At 44.0% G+C, this 18,262-nt stretch overlaps 1 protein-coding gene across 3 annotated transcripts in view; it reads left to right on the top strand.

The window, feature by feature from the left end:
- Positions 1–18,262, top strand: part of adcy2b (adenylate cyclase 2b (brain)) — an 83,046-nt gene that overhangs the window by 960 nt on the left and 63,824 nt on the right. For all 3 annotated transcript variants that reach the window (XM_031793343.1, XM_031793345.1, XM_031793346.1), the window contains exon 2: positions 14,697–14,894. In XM_031793343.1, coding sequence (XP_031649203.1) covers positions 14,697–14,894 — 198 coding nt within the window. The remainder of the gene's footprint in view (positions 1–14,696; positions 14,895–18,262) is intronic.

The raw sequence follows: 18,262 nt of genomic DNA, 5'->3' as shown, positions 1-18,262 counted from the left end.
TGTGTGTGTTGGGATGGAGGGACTGTGTGTGTGTTGGGATGGAGGGACTGTGTGTGTGTTGGGATGGAGGGACTGTGTGTGTGTTGGGATGGAGGGACTGTGTGTGTGTTGGGATGGAGGGGACTGTGTGTGTGTTGGGATGGAGGGACTGTGTGTGTGTTGGGATGGAGGGACTGTGTGTGTGTTGGGATGGAGGGACTGTGTGTGTGTTGGGATGGAGGGACTGTGTGTGTGTTGGGATGGAGGGACTGTGTGTGTGTTGGGATGGAGGGACTGTGTGTGTGTTGGGATGGAGGGACTGTGTGTGTGTTGGGATGGAGGGACTGTGTGTGTGTTGGGATGGAGGGACTGTGTGTGTGTTGGAATGGAGGGACTGTGTCTGTGTTGGGATGGAGGGACTGTGTGTGTGTTGGGATGGAGGGACTGTGTGTGTGTCATGTTGATATAAAATGCAGAGCAGTATTGACTGATTGGAGTGGTGCAGAATATGACAACAGGGCTTATTTCAAGTGCTGTTTCTGCTGTGGGACACACACACACACTTGAAGAGCGCTGCCTATTACTGAAGTGTGTTCACTATTGTTTGCGTCTCAGCATGTATGTGACAATGAGAGATTAACAGGGCGAGAGAGGGCGGAGAGAGAGAAAGGAAGAGTGATGAAAAGAGAGAGAGACACGGTCAGACTGTGTGATTTATCATTCAGTCCATTGATGTGTTTTTCCTCTGCAGAGTGTTATAACACGTCTCGCCTCCCACTCCCCCCCCCCCCCCCCCCCCCCCCACACACACACACACACACACACACATACACCTCGCCACCGCAGCAGAAAAGTTAGAGTATTGCAGCATCAGCAACAGAGCCAGAAGGGTCCTAAGCTGTTTTCAATGTAACAGCAGAATATAAATTCATAACTCATGATAGTTCTGGATGGATGTGAAAAAAATTACATATAGTGTGATTCTATGTGGGATTCAACCGTAGGTCTCTCTGCCACTAGAGGGTTGACTATGGGAGATTTATCAAGGACTGTGACAATATAGCATGTATAAGTGGGTCAATGTGGAGCATGTACTGTATGTAACTGTTCAACAACAATTCCTTCTTTACTGCCTCTGAAGGAAATGAAGTTGTAATATAGGCTTAGTAATCATATAAACCTATCAGATGCTTTTATCTAAAGTGGCTTACAGTATAATGAATGCTTACATCTTTATGTATGATTCCAGTGGGAACAGAAATCCAAAACCTTGGCATGGCTAGTGCCATGCTCTTACCAGATGAGCAGGACGGAATACATTATACTGAGTTGAACTCTGCCATGCACTGTGTTAAATAAAAACTCCAGCCATCTCATATTATCAGGCTGCCAGAATGCTATTATATAATCAAAGCTAGCTGTTAGTTTCTAGATGTATCTTCATGCCATTTCTTCAGTCTTCTCTCTCTGATCTATTCCAGGAACACTCCAGCAACAGAACCACAGTGGGTTGTTCTTAGAATGTTTCCTTTCACCTAGTCAAAAACATTCCTGGAATAACACTCTTGGCTAAACCCTGAATGATTGATTATGATGTCGCCTCACAGGTTGTTATCAATGACGTCGTATCCCATTCCAATTCAAACATTCCATTCTCAGCTGGGAGGGCGAAAGCCCGCAACCTGCTCCTGTGCATTACAGCGCAAAACACAGCTGGAGCACACCTCAATCTCTCAATATAAGCCACCATTTCATTCGATTTAAAACATTTGATATAAATACAAGTATACTAGCTATACCTGACAAGTATGTATAGTTTATATACATTTTCCATCCATTGTGGGTTCTGCCTATCAAGCAGCAGAAGGGTGCATTTTCCCATATAATGTAGCTAGGTACCTAGAGAAATGTTTGCAAGCTAGCTAGAAACTTTTCTCCTACCAACATACCTAGTATAGCTAACATATCTTTAAAATCACTGTTGCTGCTGTGCAATGAGACAGACATGACATTGATTGATGGACCAAGTCAAATTGAATAATTAGCTAATGACAGATCATGTCAATTTGGCCAGCTAGGTAATAAGCTAACTTTCAGTGTATACAACTAGGTTAGCTAGCTAGCTAGTTATCAAAATATTGTTTGATTTGCTTCCCAGCTGACAGTAAGCAGACAGACCACTAGGACAGGCTTGGACTCAAAATAAATCTTACTACATGTCCATCTCTTTACAAAAGCCTTAGCTATCTCTGACGAACCAAGCTAAATGACAGAAGTTCTTTGCTTAGCTAGCTAGCTAGCTAGACCTACATGTCAAAAAGATAGGCTACCCTCCGAAATGACATAAATACTAATTACGAAAGACATGCAGCTATATGTTGTAGAGCTATATAGAGCTAAATGTGCACAATTGCATTGAATGTAAAAAATATTAAATGAGTAGTTCTGCTTTTAATTAGGTGATCATATTACAACCAAATAATTGTAACATTTCTTAAACAATCCCTTGAATACCGCAAGCAGTTGTCAATAGTTTTAGCGGAACTGGGGTTCTCCCTGCACCCCAGCAGGCAAAACAAATGTTCTGCACCTTATTGGGACATTTATTGATAACAACCTGTGTATTATTGTCATTACTGTGTAAATACTTCTATGGTTCATGTATTGTTCCGGTAGGAATGTTATAGTAATGTTACCCATCAGCCAACAAGAATGGCACAATCAAATACTGTCCGTCTCACCTTGCTGGCTCTAGCCTTTTGGGGGCCCCAAGAGAGATTTGGGTGGGGGGCAGTTCCACATTATATCTGAGTAGGAATGATGAGCCAAATCAATGGGGGCCCCTGGGCACGTGCCCTGAATGCCCGGTCGGTTTTCGGCCATGATTACCACAAGTTTAGATAGCTGGCTAGGCTAACTACCAATCTAAACATTTTAGAAATTGCACCTTGTGTATTCTACTATTCTTACTCTCAACAGTAAGTTGAGACCCTGACCGAGTTCCTAAAAAAATAATTGGGGTTCGGGGACCCCCTAGCAGCCGGGGGCCCTAAGCAACCACTTTTGTTGCTTATGCCTGGAACTGGCCCTGAGTCTCTATATCTGCTCTCTCTCTACCTCACCTCTCTCTCCCTGATTCTCTCTTTCCTTTCTCGCTCTTTTCCTCTGTTTCTGTCACATATCTTACATACTAGCAAACAAACAATAGACAGAAAGCCCTCCAGTAAGAGTTGTGTTTAATGCAGTCTGTGTACCTGTGGAAACATGAAGAGGATGTTGATGTTTATGTGGTCAGTACAACCACAGAAGCCTAACCAAAGCACCACTAGTACTGCTGAAATGTCAGACACAAAAACAACTGATCTGAGATTTTCTATGTGTGTGTGTGTGTGGGAGCGTGCATGCTCGCATGTTCATACGTTTGTGTGTGTGTACGTTTGTGCCTTTGCGTGTGTGTGTGCCGTGAAGTTTTACCCTGAAACCCTGCCTGTGCTGTATCTCAGGAAGTCTCTCATTTCCTATCGAAGCTTATCTTGTGTTTTCAGAGAAAATATCCCTGAAGATTGCTCTCTCATATAGTCCTGAGGTTGCATTGCTTTAAAAGTGTGTGTTTGTGTGTGTGTGTGTTTGTGTGTGTGTGTGTGTGTGTGTGTGTGTGTGTGTGTGTGTGTGTGTGTGTGTGTGTGTGTGTGTGTGTGTGTGTGTGTGTGTGTGTGTGTGTGTGTGTGTGTGTAACCAAGTGATAACATGGAAAAAAGGGATCATGCAGTAATTGTACCAGACTGTGTGTGTGCATTATACAGTTCAGGGGGTAACGCATTGTGACAGAATACTGGCCACCCATTGTAGGTTGCTATTTATGTCCCTGTTTAGTCCATTTGTTTATGTTTCCACACCCTGGCAATCTCTGGTTGTGAAAAGGACTGCTATTGGAACAGATAGTTAGAATGTTGAACTACTGTATGCCTTCCTGTATATTGGAACAGATTTGACTGTTGAACTACTTATTAATGTCAGTGTGGGTTACTACTGTAATGGTGAAACCCTTGTCTGGACTCGTCTTGTGAGGGTTGAGTCATAACCCGCAGTCCCTGCAGTTACACTACATGACCAAAAGTATGTGGACAAAAACATTGTTTATATACTATACACAAAAGTATGTGGACACCCCATCAAATTGGATTCTGCTATTTTAGCCTCACTCATTGTATACAATCGAGCACACAGCCATGCAATCTCCATAGACAAACATTGGCAGTAGAATGGCCTGGAATGGACTGAAGAGCTCAGTAATTTTCAACGTGGCAGCGTCATAGGATGTCACCTCAGTTTGTCAAATGTCTAATGGGCACTAACTCCATGTTAATGCCCATGATTTTGGAATGAGATGTTTGACGAGCAGGTCTTGTAATGTATATTAGGGGGTTAGGGTCAGTTCCGGGCCTCAGATTTTCACTTTGTCACATATAGTCGCTGATTGTCTGGCGCTTGCGGATGGGTTATTAGCAATTGCGGGCGGATGCGGGTGAACAAACAGCTGACCCCCGCAACATTAGTCTGGACACTTCTGTTGTTGTTGATGTTGCTGCACCCTCTGTCTCTATTCCAAGATATCCCAGGAAGAGACAGTGATCTGTGATAGCCTTCTTCACACACTTGTCTTCACACTTCACACACCGTCAAACACATGCGCACGCACGCACACACACACACACACACACAGACACACACACACACAGACACACACATAGACTGTGGCACTCTTAACACTCTGACACTTTCACACTTCACACTGTCATGTTGTAACACTTCTAGAATAGAAAGCTCTAGGCTCTACAATGGTGGCTGTCCATTAAACATGACAGGGAGGGAGAGGCGAGATATGTCTAATAATCTGCATCATGTGTCGGATACATTTTCAAGACTTTCAGAAAACACGGAAGTTGCATATTTTTTTATTATAAATCATGCTACCTATGCTATTCATATACACACGCACACACACATATGGCGGTACGCAAACACACATGCACGAATCCTTCCCTCTTGCTGATAATGTTCCCTCCCTCTTCCCCCTTTTATAAAGGTGGATTCAGTCAGTCTGAGGTAAAAGGGAGGTAGTTGTTCTTGTAGAGAACGGCAGCTGGTAACCTCCCCCCTCTCTCTTTATCCTGCCTGCGAAATAGGCTTAAATAGCTGTAAATGGTTTTAAATAGTTAACAGTATAAAATGTGCAAATGGCAGGAGTTTTCACCACAGATAGGCTTAATGAGAGCAGTAGTGGTGAAAGAGCAGGACTATTCAGTTATTTAGTTACAGACCGGGAAGAGATGAGCTGTTCGGTTTGTGTGGTCATGTACGTGTGCGTGTGCGTGTGTATGTGTATGTACACATGTGGGTTCCTGCAAGCATGTGTTTGTGTGTGTGTGTGTGTGTGTGTGTGTGTGTGTGTGTGTGTGTGTGTGTGTGTGTGTGTGTGTGTGTGTGTGTGTGTGTGTGTGTGTGTGTGTGTGTGTCAATAGCAGTGCGTGGGTAAAATGACTGGGGAAGCCAGAAGAAAAAGCCATATTACAACCTATGTGTTGTGCTAATTGGGTTGTTTGCTCTATAACCTGTTAGTTCATATGCCTTGACACCGTGATATATAGGCCTCAGACTGAGACAATAAGAAGAGACAGTGGCAGAATAAACTCAAGCACACCTTTGTTTTTTTTCACAAAACTGGATAGCAACCTCTATCCAGTGAAGTCCACAAAGCGTATTGAATGCAACAGACAGTTACATGACCTACAGCATGGTAAACAAGTTAATGTTTTCTGACATTTTCGGACCACTAAACAACTATTGATTTAGAACCATGGAGAGTTACCGCAAGTCGTAAAGAAAACAGGAGCTGCCTCCACTATTCCAGCACCATTTCAACTTCAACATCATCAAATCACCTCTGCTTAGTCTAATACAGTAACAACTAAAAGATACCAAAAATAATTTAGTCCAATCAACGTAAACGAAATATGATGTCCATGGTTCTGATTTCTGTGTGCATGCGTGTGCGTGCTCGTGCAAGAAGAAAAATAAGTTGACTATCCCTACTAGAGAAACACCAATGCCATCATCCTCTCTTTCACGTTGTCGAAACGGTCTTTGACTCTGTCATACAGTACATGCTTTTATTTTTTATTGTCCTAGGCTACCTGGCTATTTCTGTTGTCCTAGGCTACCTGGCTATTTCTGTTGTCCTAGGCTACCTGGCTATTTCTGTTGTCCTAGGCTACCTGGCTATTTCTGTTGTCCTAGGCTACCTGGCTATTTCTGTTGTCCTAGGCTACCTGGCTATTTTCTGTTGTCCTAGGCTACCTGGCTATTTCTGTTGTCCTAGGCTACCTGGCTATTTCTGTTGTCCTAGGCTACCTGGCTATTTTCTGTTGTCCTAGGCTACCTGGCTATTTTTTGTTGTCCTAGGCTACCTGGCTATTTTCTGTTGTCCTAGGCTACCTGGCTATTTTCTGTTGTCCTAGGCTACCTGGCTATTTCTGTTGTCCTAGGCTACCTGGCTATTTTCTGTTGTCCTAGGCTACCTGGCTATTTTCTGTTGTCCTAGGCTACCTGGCTATTTCTGTTGTCCTAGGCTACCTGGCTATTTTCTGTTGTCCTAGGCTACCTGGCTATTTTCTGTTGTCCTAGGCTACCTGGCTATTTTCTGTTGTCCTAGGCTACCTGGCTATTTCTGTTGTCCTAGGCTACCTGGCTATTTCTGTTGTCCTAGGCTACCTGGCTATTTTCTGTTGTCCTAGGCTACCTGGCTATTTTTTGTTGTCCTAGGCTACCTGGCTATTTTCTGTTGTCCTAGGCTACCTGGCTATTTTCTGTTGTCCTAGGCTACCTGGCTATTTTCTGTTGTCCTAGGCTACCTGGCTATTTTCTGTTGTCCTAGGCTACCTGGCTATTTTTTTGTTATCCTAGGCTACCTGGCTATTTTTTTGTTATCCTAGGCTACCTGGCAATATTTTTGTTGTCCTAGGCTACCTGGCAATATTTTTGTTGTCCTAGGCTACCTGGCTATTTTTTTGTTGTCCTAGGCTACCTGGCTATTTTGTTGTTGTCCTAGGCTACCTGGCAATTTTTTTGTTGTCCTAGGCTACCTGGCTATTTTTTTGTTGTCCTAGGCTACCTGGCTATTTTTTATTGTCCTAGGCTACCTGGCTATTTCTGTTGTCCTAGGCTACCTGGCTATTTTCTGTTGTCCTAGGCTACCTGGCTATTTTCTGTTGTCCTAGGCTACCTGGCTATTTTCTGTTGTCCTAGGCTACCTGGCTATTTTTTGTTGTCCTAGGCTACCTGGCTATTTTCTGTTGTCCTAGGCTACCTGGCTATTTCTGTTGTCCTAGGCTACCTGGCTATTTTCTGTTGTCCTAGGCTACCTGGCTATTTTCTGTTGTCCTAGGCTACCTGGCTATTTTTTGTTGTCCTAGGCTACCTGGCTATTTTCTGTTGTCCTAGGCTACCTGGCTATTTCTGTTGTCCTAGGCTACCTGGCTATTTTCTGTTGTCCTAGGCTACCTGGCTATTTTCTGTTGTCCTAGGCTACCTGGCTATTTTCTGTTGTCCTAGGCTACCTGGCTATTTTCTGTTGTCCTAGGCTACCTGGCTATTTTCTGTTGTCCTAGGCTACCTGGCTATTTTTTTGTTATCCTAGGCTACCTGGCTATTTTTTAGTTATGCTAGGCTACCTGGCAATATTTTTGTTGTCCTAGGCTACCTGGCAATATTTTTGTTGTCCTAGGCTACCTGGCTATTTTTTTGTTATCCTAGGCTACCTGGCTATTTTTTTGTTGTCCTAGGCTACCTGGCTATTTTGTTGTTGTCCTAGGCTACCTGGCTATTTTTTTTTTGTCCTAGGCTACCTGGCTATTTTTTTGTTGTCCTAGGCTACCTGGCTATTTTGTTGTTGTCCTAGGCTACCTGGCTATTTTTTTTTGTCCTAGGCTACCTGACTATTTTTTTGTTGTCCTAGACTACCAGGCTATGTTTTGTTATCCTAGGCTACCTGGCTAAAATGCTTCCAAACTTACATTCATGGGTAACGTTAGCTAGTTAACATTAGCCTTCTACATCTAACTACATATTGAACTTCCATCCTCTCAGGCCAGGGGCACAATGTATGAATTAATGGTTGGATCAGAATTGCCTTTATAATCATCGGCCAGTACGGAGAATTAAGTCAAACCAAAAGTCCAAATCCCTATATCTATCCATGGCAAATTTAGGAACACAACTAGATGCAAAAATCCAAGCTGGCTTCCATTGACACTTTTTTTTGGTGTGCCAGGATTGTTCACATTTAAGCTCGCTAATGTTGTATACTTTTTTATCAAGGGAGGCCAACTGCTCGCTGGCTTCCCTTGCATTTCATTCAATGCTACGGGCGGCAACAATGTCATACTCTTTATGACCAGACAGCATCAGAAAGATGGCCTGCACATACAGAAGGGCACTGTTTCGCTTTCTCGGATGCTTTCTCCGGTGCGATACTTTCAGCCTCTTGTGAATTGAAGGAGAATTATGAAACACAGAGAGACGAAAGATAAGATAAGTATTTTGGGGGGGGGGGGGGGCTGACTTCCCTTGACATCCATGAATACACACCACTGGTGTGTGCATATGTATGTGTGTGTCTGCAAGTGTGTTCCTGCGAGCATGTGTGTGTGTGTGACAAAGGTAAACTAAGGCATTATGTTGCTAATCACATAGTTAGTGAGTCACTGCATTAATTGGTCTTTTATACACAGGATCAAATATTCATGAGCGTGGTTTAGGGATGAAATGAGCATTGGTATTAATGGCTGTGACCGTAGCGGTGTGTTTGTTGTGTGTGTTGTGCATGCTTACGTAGATACGTATGTACATGTGTGTCTGCACTCTGTGTATGCATTGTGAGTGTATATATATTTAAAGCTCATTATAATTCTCTCTGGGTGTTTGTTCTCTGTGATGCTTGGGACGTCAGTAGCTAGCTAGTAGTCCCCTGAGTAAATTTACTGCTGTTAATGCATTTCTCTACCCCCCTAACAATATGTCCCCTTCACCTCAGCCTGGCTCCAAACACCCCGACTCATACTTATACTAGCATTGAAACGTAGAGCGCCATCCTATTTTAGCATAGAAATATAAAGCACCCATGTGTTCTAGCATAGAAATATAAAGCACCCATGTGTTCTACCATAGAAATATAGAGCACCCATGTGTCCTAGCATAGAAATATAAAGCACCCATGTGTTCTAGCATATAAATATAAAGCACCCATGTGTTCTAGCATAGAAATATAGAGCACCCATGTGTTCTAGCATAGAAATATAGAGTACCCATGTGTTCTAGCATATAAATATAAAGCACCCATGTGTTCTAGCATAGAAATATAGAGCACCCATGTGTTCTAGCATAGAAATATAGAGTACCCATGTGTTCTAGCATATAAATATAAAGCACCCATGTGTTCTAGCATAGAAATATAGAGCACCCATGTGTTCTACCATAGAAATATAGAGCACCCATGTGTTCTAGCATAGAAATATAAAGCACCCATGTGTTCTAGCATAGAAATATAAAGCACCCATGTGTTCTAGCATAGAAATATAAAATACCCATGTGTTCTAGCATAGAAATATAGAGCACCCATGTGTTCTAGCATAGAAATATAGAGCATCCATGTGCTCTACCATAGAAATATAGAGCACCCATGTGTTCTACCATAGAAATATAAAGCACCCATGTGTTCTAGCATAGAAGCGTAGAGCAACAATCTATTCAACCATAGAGGGGCGGCAGGTAGCCTAGCAGTAGAAGATAAGAGCATTGGGCCAGTAACCAAAAGGTTGCTGGTTCGAATCCCAGAGCCAACTAGGTGAAAAATCTGTCTGTGCCCTTGAACAAGGCACTTAACCCTAATTGCTCCTGTAAGTTGCTCTGGATAAGAGTGTCTACTAAATGACCAAATAAATAAATAAAATAGAACTCTATTGAAGCATATTAGAACATTACTGCATTCTACCATAGAATCATCACAGAGCAGCAGTATTCTACCATAGAACCAGCGAGCACCAGTGTATTCTACCATAGAATCATCACAGAGCAGCAGTATTCTACCATAGAACCAGCGAGCACCAGTGTATTCTACCATAGAATCATCACAGAACAACACTATTCTACCATAGAACCTTATAACAACAGTGTTTTCTACCATAGAATCATGAAATACAAATCATAAAGCTGCAGAATGATAGACTGTATGCTACTGTTCACAGGATCACCATATGCAGGGACTTCTGATAATATTCTAGGCTCTCAATGTGCTTATGCAAAATGTTCCTCACTTGGAAAATGATGGACTTTTCTGTATTGTTCTATAATTGATAAACTCTTAGAGGGTCAGAAGGGAAGGGTAAATATTTGATTCAGACCCTGTACTCTGGATGTCAGAGAATTAGGCCTTGACCTCCATCCGGCCTCTACCTCTAAGGCAACAAAGCAAATCAAATCAAATTTATTTATATAGCCCTTCGTACATCAGCTGATATCTCAAAGTGCTGTACAGAAACCCAGCCTAAAACCCCAAACAGTAAGCAATGCAGGTGTAGAAGCACGGTGGCTAGGAAAAACTCCCTAGAAAGGCCAAAACCTAGGAAGAAACCTAGAGAGGAACCAGGCTATGTGGGGTGGCCAGTCCTCTTCTGGCTGTGCCGGGTGGAGATTATAACAGAACATGGCCAAGATGTTCAAATGTTCATAAATGACCAGCATGGTCGTATAATAATAAGGCAGAACAGTTGAAACTGGAGCAGCAGCACAGTCAGATGGACTGGGGACAGCAAGGAGTCATCATGTCAGGTAGTCCTGGGGCATGGTCCTAGGGCTCAGGTCCTCCGAGAGAGAGAAGGAGAGAATTAGAGAACGCACACTTAGATTCACATAGGACACCGAATAGGACAGGAGAAGTACTCCAGATATAACAAACTGACCCTAGCCCCCTGACACATAAACTACTGCAGCATAAATACTGGAGGCTGAGACAGGAGGGGTCAGGAGACACTGTGGACCCATCCGAGGACACCCCCGGACAGGGCCAAACAGGAAGGATATAACCCCACCCACTTTGCCAAAGCACAGCCCCCACACCACTAGAGGGATATCTTCAACCACCAACTTACCATCCTGAGACAGGGCCGAGTATAGCCCACAAAGATCTCCGCCATGGCACAACCCAAGCGGGGGCGCCAACCCAGACAGGATGACCACATCAGTGAATCAACCCACTCAGGTGACGCACCCCTTCCAGGGACGGCATGAGAGGGCCCCAGTAAGCCAGTGACTCAGCCCCTGTAATAGGGTTAGAGGCAGAGAATCCCAGTGGAAAGAGGGGAACCGGCCAGGCAGAGACAGCAAGGGCGGTTCGTTTCTCCAGAGCCTTTCCGTTCACCTTCCCACTCCTGGGCCAGACTACACTCAATCATATGACCCACTGAAGAGATGAGTCTTCAGTAAAGACTTAAAGGTTGAGACCGAGTTTGCGTCTCTGACATGGGTAGGAAGACCGTTCCATAAAAATGGAGCTCTATAGGAGAAAGCCCTGCCTCCAGCTGTTTGCTTAGAAATTCTAGGGACAATTAGGAGGCCTGCGTCTTGTGACCGCAGCGTACGTGTAGGTATGTACGGCAGGACCAAATCAGAGAGATAGGTAGGAGCAAGCCCATGTAATGCTTTGTAGGTTAGCAGTAAAACCTTGAAATCAGCCCTTGCTTTGACAGGAAGCCAGTGTAGAGAGGCTAGCACTGGAGTAATATGATCCAATTTTTTGGTTCTAGTCAGGATTCTAGCAGTCGTATTTAGCACCAACTGAAGTTTATTTAGTGCTTTATCCGGGTAGCCGGAAAGTAGAGCATTGCAGTAGTCTAACCTAGAAGTGACAAAAGCATGGATGAATTTTTCTGCATCATTTTTGGACAGAAAGTTTCTGATTTTTGCAATGTTACGTAGATGGAAAAAAGCTGTCCTTGAAATGGTCTTGATATGTTCTTCAAAAGAGAGATCAGGGTCCAGAGTAATGCCGAGGTCCTTCACAGTTTTATTTGAGACGACTGTACAACCATTAAGATTAATTGTCAGATTCAACAGAAGATCTCTTTGTTTCTTGGGACCTAGAACAAGCATCTCTGTTTTGTCCGAGTTTAAAAGTAGAAAGTTTGCAGCCATCCACTTCCTTATGTCTGAAACACATGCTTCTAGCAAGGGCAATTTTGGGGCTTCACCATGTTTCATTGAAATGTACAGCTGTGTGTCATCCGCATAGCAGTGAAAGTTAACATTATGTTTTCGAATAACATCCCCAAGAGGTAAAATATATAGTGAAAACAATAGTGGTCCTAAAACGGAACCTTGAGGAACACCGAAATTTACAGTTGATTTGTCAGAGGACAAACCATTCACAGAGACAAACTGATATCTTTCCGACAGATAAGATATAAACCAGGCCAGAACTTGTCCGTGTAGACCAATTTGGGTTTCCAATCTCTCCAAAAGAATGTGGTGATCGATGGTATCAAAAGCAGCACTAAGGTCTAGGAGCACGAGGACAGATGCAGATGCAGGCTCTCACAGTCTCACTGCAAAATTAGACATTTGTGCATGTTTCTCCAAATTTCAAATAGTTAATTTACACCTCAGTGCCAGTAACTGGGATTGAACATAAGACCCTCAAATTACACCGCCATCCATGTCCACAATGCCCTAGCAAAACCCAAGCCTACTAGATTGTACTAATGCTCACTGTTGCCCCTAGTGGCCGGTTTTGACTTGATTTTGGCATTAATTACGACTTGGTTAAGTAAAACAGAAAATCATTCATTCCGATTCGTTTAGGGTTGGGATAGGGTTAAATTTAGGCATTCATTCTGATTGGTTAGGGTTTGCAATTGGCTTAATTAAATTCATGCATTAATTCTAATTGGTTGAGTTTAGAAAAACAACTCCAGGGTTTAGTTTAGCAATTGATTGCCTTTGTTAATTCATTGTGGAGGGTGCAGTGGTCTAAATTACAATCTATCATTATATAGATCTTGGTTAAATCCAAGCTCTTTTTTTACTCCAGTGGACAATTTTGACGCCTTTCGACATCCTGGAGACCTACAAAAATGTAAAATGTCACCTTGATTCTAGAGGGATCTTCTTGCTAATGGACCTCTGACTACAATACCACACCATCAGGCTACCTGTCACTTTAACCTGGGGGAGACACACACAGTAGCCAGGTGGGGTCATGTCAATGTAGCCTGATAGTGTTTTATTTAACTAGGCAAGTCAGTTAAGAACACAGGTGTTGACAGGTTTTAAATGCTGACAGTGACAGTGGGAGGATAGAAGTGACATAGTAGCACCTTCTCTGGTCTCTGTCTGTCTGTCTGTCTGTCTGTCTGTCTGTCTGTCTGTCTGTCTGTCTGTCTGTCTGTCTGTCTGTCTGTCTGTCTGTCTGTCTGTCTGTCTGTCTGTCTGTCTGTCTGTCTGTCTGGTCTGTCTGTCTGTCTGTCTGTCTGTCTGTCTGTCTGTCTGTCTGTCTGTCTGTCTGTCTGTCTGTCTGTCTGTCTGTCTGTCTGTCTGTCTGTCTGTCTGTCTGTCTGTCTGTCTGTCTGTCTGTCTGTCTGTCTGTCTGTCTGTCTGTCTGTCTGTCTGTCTGTCTGTCTGTCTGTCTGTCTGTCTGTCTGTCTGTCTGTCTGTCTGTCTGTCTGTCTGTCTGTCTGTCTGTCTGTCTGTCTGTCTGTCTGTCTGTCTGTCTGTCTGTCTGTCTGTCTGTCTGTCTGTCTGTCTGTCTGTCTGTCTGTCTGTCTGTCTGTCTGTCTGTCTGTCTGTCTGTCTGTCTGTCTGTCTGTCTGTCTGTCTGTCTGTCTGTCTGTCTGTCTGTCTGTCTGTCTGTCTGTCTGTCTGTCTGTCTGTCTGTCTGTCTGTCTGTCTGTCTGTCTGTCTGTCTGTCTGTCTGTCTGTCTGTCTGTCTGTTCTGTCTGTCTGTCTGTCTGTCTGTCTGTCTGTCTGTCTGTCTGTCTGTCTGTCTGTCTGTCTGTCTGTCTGTCTGTCTGTCTGTCTGTCTGTCTGTCTGTCTGTCTGTCTGTCTGTCTGTCTGTCTGTCTGTCTGTCTGTCTGTCTGTCTGTCTGTCTGTCTGTCTGTCTGTCTGTACAATGAGTGTAAACATTTTTAATTGGCTAGGTGTATGTGATTTCTGCGGCAATTGAACACAAAACCAAAACCAATTTTTACACACACACACACACACACACACACACACACACACACACACACACACACACACACACACACACACACACACACACACATACACACACACACACACACACACACACTTGAAGGAGCTATTTACAGTTCTGAGGGGGGAGCAGAGAGAGAGGCGGTGTGAAGCTGTCTCCTTCAGGAATTGAGGACACAAAAAGTCTCGTTTTTCTCTCCTAGTCTTACTTCCCTCCACTCCCCCCACCCTCCCTTCTCTCCCCCCGTCCGCTCCCTCTGTCTCTCTCTCCCTCCCTCTTTCCTTCTCTTTACTTCCCTCCACTCCCCCCACCCTCCCTTCTCTCCCCCCGTCCACTCCCTCTGTCTCTCTCTCCCTCCCTCTTTCCTTCTCTTTACTTCCCTTCCTCTCTCCTTCCCTCTCTCTCTCCAGAACATGGAGGACCACCTAGCGTTCCTGATCACCGTGCCCACCACCCTCTTCCTCTTCCTCTCCATCTTCATCCTGGTCTGCATAGAGTCCGTCTTCAACCGCATGCTCCGCCTCTTCTCCCTCCTTATATGGGCCTGCCTGGTTGCCATGGGTTACCTCTTCATGTTCTCCGGGGGGATCCTCTGTCCTTGGGACCAGGTGAGATGGTGGGGTGGGGTGGTGTGTGTGTGTGTGTGTGTGTGTGCCCGCATGCGTCAGGCGTGCGTGTTGGTCAGAGTTTTGTGTACATGTTTGTGTAGAAGAAGAAAACTGTCCATTAATACTTTATTGTCCATTTGTCCATTAAAGAGAATGTAGATTTTTTGCTTTTCAACACAATCCCTGGAGATACACATTCAAGTGTTTTGAGTCACAGGGCCAGCCACGGTGCAGCACTCCTAGAACCATTATTTTAGTGGTTGAGTGCCTTGCTCAAGACCACTGTGGCTGGAGATGGTATTTAGAATAATTTACCACTAGATTTTCCTGTCAGATCTGGGATTTGACTCGGCGACCCCCCTCCCTAACCTCTACGCTACCAGCTTGTTGTGTGTGCGTATGTGCTTGTGTGTGTCTTGAATGTATTTGAGAGATAATAAGGTGTGTGCTAATTGTTCCTCATGTGTGATTTAAGTGTTAGGTCACAGGAGGGGAACGATCAGGAGACTGATACATGACCTTTCTAAATATAGGCCTATTCATGTTACTCTCCTTACCCTCTCTCCTTCCCTTTCTCATTCCAATTTCCTTTCCATTTTATCTCGCTCTCTCCCAGTCCCTCCCACGTCTCTCTGTCTCAACTTATTTCGCAAATTCTATTTATATCCCTCTGCCCCTCAACCTCACCTTACCAGGTCTCCTTCCATTTCACCCTCTCTCACCCTCACTCCCCCTCTCCTTCTCTACCTTCTCTCTGTCTCTCCTTTCCCTTCTGTTCCTCTCCTCCTTCCCTCTCTCTCTCAACCTTGCTCCCCTTTCCTTCTCCTACCTTCTCTCCATCCCTCTCTCCCCCTCTGTTCCTCTCCTCCTTCTCTCTCTCTCTCTCCCCCTCACTCCCCCTCTCCGTCTCTACCTCTCACTCCTTCGCTCCCCCTTGCACCTGTCCTCTCCCTCACCTCCCTCTCCTTCTCCTACCATCTCTCCTTCCCTCCCTCCCCCTCTGTTTCTCTTCTTCCATCCCCCTCTCCCTCTCTGCATCCCACTCTCCAGAGCCGCCTTTTCCTATACGCAGATCATGCGGTGAGTGCAGGGCCCTGCGGTCGCTTGGTGGCACCCGACCAAAAAGGAACTCAGTCGGGTAGTGCACCAGCAGTTTCCACTTGTTATGTCAGTCACTCAATTAGCCCATCTCAGCAAGAAAAATGTAGGTTGCTAGGTGAGGTCGTCTAGCCAGCTATCTAAACCTTGTAGTAGGCATAATCATATGACCATGGCATAAGTCATGGCAAAATGTGTAAATTGTAGAAAATGTGCTTTAAAACTGCGAAATGTTCTCCGACCCATAGCAAAATGTGAAGAATTGTAGAAAGTGTGCTTAAAACTGCAACACTTTCTCTACAACCCTTGGCAAAATGTGTAGAATTGCAGGAAATGCACTTTAATCCTGCAAAAAAACGTATCCACTGTCAAAACTGTTTTGCCCACGAGGTGGGAGGGACCCCCAACTAAATCTCGCTTAGGGCCCTCAAAAGGCTAGAGGCGGCACTGACTCTCTCTCTCCCTCCCTCCCTCATACCCCCTCTCCCCCTCTCCCTCCCTCACCCCCTCTCTCCTTACTAGCTTCTCTCATCGTGGTGGAGCTATTTTTATCCATCTCTTCATCTGTGAGAGCATAATCATACTGCATTATTAAACAACCTTTCTCTCTCTCTCTCTCTCTCTCTCTCTCTCTCTCTCTCTCTCGCTCTCTCTCGCTCTCTCTCTCTCTCTCCCTCTCTTTCTCTCTCTCTCTCTCTCTCGCTCTCTCTCTCTCTCTCTCTCTCTCTCTCTCTCTCTCTCTCTCTCTCTCTCTCTCTCTCTCTCTCTTTCTCTCTCTTTCTCTCTCGCTCTCTCTCTCCATCGCTCTCTCTCTCTCTCTTTCTCTCTCACTCGCTCTCTCGCTCTCTCTCTTTCTCTCTCGCTCTCTCTCTCCCTCTTTCTCTTTCACTTTCTCTCTCTACCCCTCTCTACCTCTCTCTCTCTTCCTGTTTCCTCCTTAAACAGACAGTAATCTCATATCATTACTCCAGTGGTTATTCCACATTCTTAGCAGGCAGCTTGAGGAGGTAACATGTTGAAAGGAGAACGAGTGTTATTATACATTGCCTTCAGAAAGCATTCAAACCACATTTTGTTGTGCTACAGCCTGAATTTAAAATGGATTCAATTTATCTTTTTTCTTCTCCCCCATCTACACACAAAACCCCATAATGACAAAGTCAAAACGTGTTTTTATACATTTTAGCAAATGTATTGAAAATGAAATACAGAAATATCACATTTACATAAGTATACATAAGTGTATTTACATCAGCTTTGGCAGAAATTAGAGCTGTGAGTCTTTCTGGGTAAGTCTCTAAAAGCATGACATACGTGGATTGTACAATATTTGCAAGGTATTATTTTCTAAATTCTCCAAGCTCTGTTGATCATTGCCAGACAACCATGTTTAAGTCTTGCCATAGATTTTGAAGCAGATTTATGTCAAAAATGTAACTCAGCCATTCAGGAACATTCACTGTCATTTGGGAAGCAACTCCAGTGTATATTTGACCTTGTGTTTTAGGTTATTGTCCTGTCGAAAGGTGAATTCATCTCCCAGTGTCTGGTGGAAAGCAGACTGAACCAGGTTTTCCTCTAGGATTTTGCCTGTGTTTACCTCCATTCTGTTTCTTGTTCATACTGAAAAACTTCCCAGTACTTAATGATGACAAACATACCCATAACATGATGCAACCACCACTATGCTTGAAAATATGGAGAGCGGTACTCAGTAATGTGTTGTATTGGATTTGCCCCAAACATAACACTTTGTATTCAGGACAAAAAGTGAATTCCTTGCCACATCTTTTGAAGTATTACTTTAGTGCCTTGTTGCAAACAGGATGCATGTTTTGGAATATTTTTATTCTGTAAAGGCTTCCTTCTTTTCTCTCTGTCACAATATTGTTGATCCATCCTCAGTTTTCTTCTAACACAGCCATTAACTGTTTTAAAGTCACCATTGGCCTCATGGTGAAATCCCTGAGCGGTTTCCTTCCTACCTGGCAACTGCGTTAGGAAGGACGCCTGTTTCTTTGTAGTGACTGGGTGTATTGATACACCATCCATGTAATTAATAACTTCACCATGTTCAAAGGAATATTCAATGTCTGTAACACAACAAAATGTGGAAATACTATCTGAAGGCACTGTATGACAGGTAGGTCAGTTATAGAACACCACTCAGGTGTCCTGTGATGATGGTAAATGGCTCAGACTATAAGAAGGAGATAAATGGCTCTTTGCTGTGAGTCAACCAGCCTGGAGCCAGGAGGAAGAACACTCTC

Source organism: Oncorhynchus kisutch, linkage group LG17 (assembly GCF_002021735.2).
Source record: "Oncorhynchus kisutch isolate 150728-3 linkage group LG17, Okis_V2, whole genome shotgun sequence".
Taxonomy (NCBI): domain Eukaryota; kingdom Metazoa; phylum Chordata; class Actinopteri; order Salmoniformes; family Salmonidae; genus Oncorhynchus; species Oncorhynchus kisutch.
The sequence above is the reverse complement of the archived record's forward strand: the minus strand, read 5'-3'. Positions and strand labels throughout refer to the sequence as shown.